General features: G+C 52.9%; 1 protein-coding gene across 1 annotated transcript in view; it reads right to left on the bottom strand.

The window, feature by feature from the left end:
• The window catches only part of SCNN1G (sodium channel epithelial 1 gamma subunit), a 30,144-nt gene continuing 26,712 nt past the window's right edge, over positions 2,569 to 6,000 (bottom strand). The window contains exons 12-13 of the mRNA XM_018041046.1: positions 4,540 to 4,615; positions 2,569 to 4,245 (exon numbers count right to left, since the gene is read on the bottom strand). Of these exons, the coding sequence (XP_017896535.1) occupies positions 3,865 to 4,245; positions 4,540 to 4,615 (457 nt within the window). The 3' untranslated portion in view covers positions 2,569 to 3,864. The remainder of the gene's footprint in view (positions 4,246 to 4,539; positions 4,616 to 6,000) is intronic.

Raw genomic sequence — 6,000 nt, 5'->3', positions numbered from 1 at the left:
AGGCTGGACCTGAAGCCAGAGGACATCGGAGGCGAAATCCTCAGGGGCAGGTGCGCTTGAAAGGCAGGGTGCACAGTGGCTAAGCACACGAGCTCTGAGACAGGCCAGGGTCCACCAGTTACTAGGGATTGGGGCCACAAGAACGGGGCCCATAGAGATGGTGTCCTGGGCCTCTGTTTCCTTATCTACACCTGCACTGTGAGAATCCCACAAACCAGTGTGTGTGGAGTGCTCAGCAGATTCCCTGGCCAACAATAAATGCTTAATGAATATTAGCCATTGTTATGGTTGTTATTGTTTTCATTAGCTCCATAAACTTTTCCTAAACACCATCACTGTTCTCAGTCTTACCCCAGTTTGGGGACAAAGAGTAAGATACAGTTCCTGCCCTCAAAGCATCCACTGTTTAATGAGAAAGGAAAGGAAAGGAAACTGAAGTTGCTCAGTTCTGTCGGACTCTTTGAGACCCCATGGACTGTAGCCGGCCAAGGTCCTCTGTCCATGGGATTTTCTGGGCAAGAAACTGGAGTGGGTTGCCATTTCCTTCTCCAGGGGATCTTCCCAACCCAGGGATCGAATCTGGGTCTCCCGCATTGCGGCAGACTCTTTACCGTCTGAGCCACTAGGGAATTGTTTAATGAGAGAGACAGACAAATGGATAAGAAATTGTATTAGGGAATGAAAACTAAGGGGCTTCCCAGGTGGTGCTAGTAGTGAAGAACCCGCCTGCTGTTACAGGAGACACAGGAGATGCTGGTTTGATCCCTGGGTCGGGAAGATCCCCTGGAGGAGGGCATGGCAACCCACTCCAGTATTCTTGCCTGGAGAATCCCATGGACAGAGAAGCCTGGTGGGCTACAGTCCATAGGGTTGCAAAGTCAGACATGACTGAAATGACTTAGCATGCTCACTTGGAAACTCTCTTATAGAGGAAGATAGTAGGGGAAGGGATGGGAAGACTCTGCCGAAGTGGTGATATCTGTACCTGGGAGAGTGAGTGGAGGAGGAGAGAGGGCATAGTTTGACACCATAGGTTGGCTAAGGCTGGGAGCCGGGCAGGAAGGAGGTGGCTGAGCCATGGGGTGTCACCTGTGTCCTGGGGGAGATGTGGGTGGCTATGCCTCCAGATGCTTTTGACCTCCCTTTGACAAAGCCAGGCTTCCCTGGTGGCTCAGACGGTAAAGAATTGGCCTGCGATGCGAGAGACCTAGGTTCAATCCCTGGGTTGGGAAGATCCCCTGGAGGAGGGCATGGCAACCCACTCCAGTATTCTTGCCTGGAGAATCCATGGACACAGGAGCCTGGTGGAGTCCATGGGGTGGCAAAGAGTTGACACGACTGAGTGACTAACACTCACTTTGACAAATCCAGCAAATCCTGAGCCCTGCTGCAAACCTTCTGCCTGTAACATTATGCTGAGGCAGGTCAGTTCCATGAATCTGAGGCTGGGCCCCCACTCCTCCTACTTCAAGGGAGGAGGAGGAAGCTCCCTCTGGGCAATGCCCAGGCAGGCATCCGTGGCAAGTTCCCTGTCGGCACTGGCTGCAGCCACCCCAGCTCAGCATGGACAAGAGCCAGGCTCTTGCCTTCTGTAACCTGATGCTTGCCTGCATCAGCTCTGACTTCTGAGCCCACTCCTCAGGCAGCTCCTGCCAGGGGTCACGGTGACCTTCTCCTTGTGTGCTGCCATGCTTCCCAGCAGCGCCCCACCTGCAAGGACCAGGGGAACCACTGCATGGGGCAGAGATGGTTGTGGCTGCCACAAGCCTGAGGTGTGGTTGGACCAGGCAAGGTTCCCCATCCCTTCCTCTTTTTTTTGACTGAGCTGGGTCTTAGCTGCTTTGTGCGGGCTTTTCCTGGTTGTGCTGAGCGGGGTCTATTGCTGTGCACAGGCTTCTCATTTTGTTGGCTTGTATTGTTGCAGAGCACAGGCTCCAGGGTTCATGGGCTTCAGGGGTTATATCTTGAGGAATCTTCCCAGACCAGGGATCGAACCCGTGTCCCCTACATTGGCAGGAGGTTCTTATCTTCTGCGCCACCAGGGAAGTCCTCCCTTGCTCTTTCACTGAGTCTCCTGCTTCCCTCTAGCAGCCATCGTTGGGCAGAAGGCAGTCCTGAAATGCAGGCCTGTCCACATTCACAGATGAGGGTCTTCCTTCTGCCCTACAGCTGGGTGTGGAGCCTTCCCCTCTTCCCACCTGGACTGACAGGAGCCTCATCCTTAAACTGCACAGACACTGATTGGATGCAAAAATGATGGACTGATAAAGTGCATGGGCTCTGGAGTCACCCTGCCCAGGTTGAAAACCCAGCTCTGCCACTTCCTAGCCGGGTCACCCTGGGCAAGTAAGCCAACATTTCTCTGTCTCAAGTTTCCTCATCCACACAGTGGGATAACCATACCTCCTTACTGTGCTAATCCCAGGGTTGGTAGATTTCTTTTTCTGTACAAGGCCAGGGAATAAATACTTCAGGCTCCTGGGGGGCTGCAAGAGCAGCCACTTACCTCTGCCCACCGTGGTAACCCAGCCATACACACTGAGTGAACAAAGGGGCATGACTGTGTTCCAATAAAACTTTATTATGGACACTGAAACTTGAATTGCATATAGTTTTCATGTCACAAATGGTCCTTCTTTTGATATTTTTAACAGTATTTAAAAAAATGCCAAAATCACTCTTAGGTCATAGGCAAAAACAGGATTTGGCTTGTGGGTTGAAGTTTGCAGTCCCCTATGCCAATCTTTGTAAGTGCTGAGCGCAGCAGCCAGCACATGATTCTTGAGCTGATAGTGGGCACCTACTGTGTGCTTAACACACGTCAGCTCCCATCATCATGGAAGGTGTGGATATGGCAGGAGGTAGCTGTCCACGTGGCTGACTTGCTGCTGAGGGGCAGGCCAATCAGTGGGGGAAGGTGGTCTGCCTTGGAGAAAAAGCAGCTGAGGTGGGTTATCAGGAAGTCATGCCTTGGGCTACCACCAGACAGGAGTGGCCAACAGAGTCCTTTAACTGGCCCTTCTCTGCTAAGGGCCCAGAGTACTGGCTTAGCTGCCCAGAATATGCCCCCCTCCCCACCCCAGCTCAGAGTGAGGGCCTCCTGCCACACCCCTAGGTGCCCCCACAGGGCCCTCTACCCCTCTAACACTCCAAGGACCCTGAGCCACCTCCCTCCTGAGGACTCAGAGCAGACCTTGCCCCAATGTCAGCGACTGCTGCTGCTGCTAAGCCGCATCAGCTGTGTTTGACTCTGCGCAACCCCATAGACAGCAGCCCACCAGGCTCCGCCGTCCCTGGGATTCTCCAGGCAAGAGTACTGGAGTGGGTTGCCATTGCCTTCTCTGATGTCAGCGACTAGGAACGGTTTACTCACAAACAGCTCCAGCTCCAGGCCCAGAGCTTCCTCCTATCTTTGGCACCAAGCAGTGAATGTCAGGCCTCAACACGTAAAGTCACATCCTTGGGCCCCAGCCCAGGCTGGAGGAGCGGCTGAAACCCCCAACTTGGTGCTTTAGAGGAGTCTCTCACTCTCTCTCTCTCAAGATCTGGCCAAGAACTCTGTCAGGCTTCACTCCTGGCCTTTGTCCAGGCCGGCCCCATCTCCTTGGCCCCATCTCTCTCCGCAGCAGGTGTGCTAAGGGGTTTGGCCTGCAGGATCTAGCTCGTCCTAGGCGGCCCTTATGAGTGTGGCTGGGAGGGGTCCGACGGTCCCCTGCACACGCCCAGGCCCACCTCGTTCAGAGCAGACTCGTAGACAATGTCTTTGAAAAGCTCAGCGGGGGGGAAGACACGCCCTGTGTGCTGAAGACTAAGTTCTCAACCGTGGCTGGTGGTCTTGGCTCCACCTTTCTTCCCCGCCCTGCCTCAGGACTCAGCTGGCACCTGGGTGTCTGTTAGCTGACTGGAGAAGGCCCTCTCCAAGCGCAGGGTGTTGTATCTGGGGGGTGGTGTGCCGGGCACCTGGGGCCCTGGGGCTGGAGGCAGACTCAAGGCAGAGGTGAAAGTGGGCAGGTCATCGTCTATGTTGAGGCCGGGGTTGTCCCGGCCCTGTGGGATGTGGGGAGCCTCGGGGCAGGCGGGTGCCCGTCTCCGGGCCCACCACCCCTTGGCTTTGTGCCACTGGTGGCGGGCAATGATGGAGAGGGAGTCGATGAAGAAGACCTCGATGATCTCAATGACACAGACGACGGAGCAACTCATCCACAGGCCCAGCTGGCCACCAATGTTGGACAGAAGCTGCTCGATCTGCAAGGGAGGCCAAACCACACGATCAAGGGGGAATCCCCACCAAGCTGGCTTCTTGCAAAGACCCTGAGGCCCAAGGGAACCACTGGTTAGCCCTGGCCCTGAACAGGTTTGGGGAAGATGAGGGCAGGCTATCTGTCCCCTCCTACCCTGCCCATTCTGATCTGAGGCCTGGTTGGCCTTTGATGGCCCTACTAGCTTGGGCTGGACCCCCACAGTCTGACTCTGCTCCCTGAGGCCAGGCAGATGGGCAAAGTCACAGACCCGGGACAGTCTCAGAAGGGAGCTACTCACACTGTTGGCAGGGTTCTCCATGATGGATCTCTGGTTCAGGTCTTTGTAGAATATCAAGAGTTTGGCCAAGTCTGTCCTGTAAGAATTCCAATAGGTAGGGCCAAGGTGAGTTGGAGGCTTTTGCACTCTAGCAAATAGCCAGCCTCTCAGCATGGCTGTGTCTCTCTGGCCCAGCCCCCAGCAAGGCCCAGGCTCTGAGCTCCACAGGGTATCTTAGAACCTGGCTTATGGGGTTCCTTGTGCACCACAGAGCACATCTCCAGCCTGGACCTGGTCACTCAAGCCATCCCTTCACTCAAAAACCATTTCCCTAGCTCAAGACTAAGTCAGTCCCCACAGCTGCCCTCCCACAATGAAACCTTGCAATCGTGATTGTTTGATGGCAATCTAAAACATGTCTGGGAGACATATGACCAACCTAGATAGCATATTGAAAAGCAGAGACATTACTTTGCCAACAAAGGTCTGTCTAGTCAAGGCTATGGTTTTTCCTGTGGTCATGTATGGATGTGAGAGTTGGACTGTGAAGAAGGCCGAGTGCCAAAGAATTGATGTTTTTGAAGTGTGGTGTTGGAGAAGACTCTCGAGAGTCCTTTGGACTGCAAGGAGATCCAACCAGTCCATTCTGAAGGAGATCAGCCCTGGGATTTCTTTGGAAGGAATGATGCTGAAGCTGAAACTCCAGTACTTTGGCCACCTCATGAGAAGAGTTGACTCATTGGAAAAGACTCTGAGGCTGGGAGGGATTGGGGGCAGGAGAAGAAGGGAACGACAGAGGATGAGATGGCTGGGTGGCATCATTGACTCGATGGACATGGGTCTGAGTGAACTCAGGGAGTTGGTGATAGACAGGGAGGCCTGACGTGCTGCAATTCATGGGGTCGCAGGGAGTCGGACACGACTGAGCTACTGAACTGAACTGAACTGAACCATAATAACAGCTAGCATTTATTGACCACTTCCTGTGTTGCTAAGCACTCTTCCAAGAACCTTGTGTGAATTAACTCATTTAATTCGCACAACAGCCCTATAAGGTGTACTGGAGTGGGGTGCCATTGCCTTCTCTGACCCCCATTTTATAGACATGGAAATTGAGACACAGATTGGTCGAGTAACTTGCCCAAGACTACACAGCTCATGACTGGTAGAGTTGATTTTCAAACCTAGCTATATCTGACTTTAAAGTTTGTGCTCTTAACCACTCACTGTACTAAATTCCCTCCTGTTAGGACTGTGGCAAGGTAGAAGATTCATGCTTATTCCAGAGAGGTAGCCAGTACTCAGTACTCTTTGGTGCTTTGCCAAAATGGAAGTTTAATGTTGCCAGAATTTTGGATCTCTCAGGAAAATGTGGAAATAACAGGTTATATTGGTGGAATCATATTTGGCTCAGGGGTTTAACAGTTTGCAATGATTTGATCAAAGTCTATCTTTATTATTAGACTCTAAGGAGAGATAAGA

The sequence above is a fragment of the Capra hircus genome, chromosome 25 (genome assembly GCF_001704415.2).
Source record: "Capra hircus breed San Clemente chromosome 25, ASM170441v1, whole genome shotgun sequence".
Classification (NCBI taxonomy): Eukaryota; Metazoa; Chordata; class Mammalia; order Artiodactyla; family Bovidae; genus Capra; species Capra hircus.
This window is presented reverse-complemented; position numbering and strand designations above follow the sequence as displayed.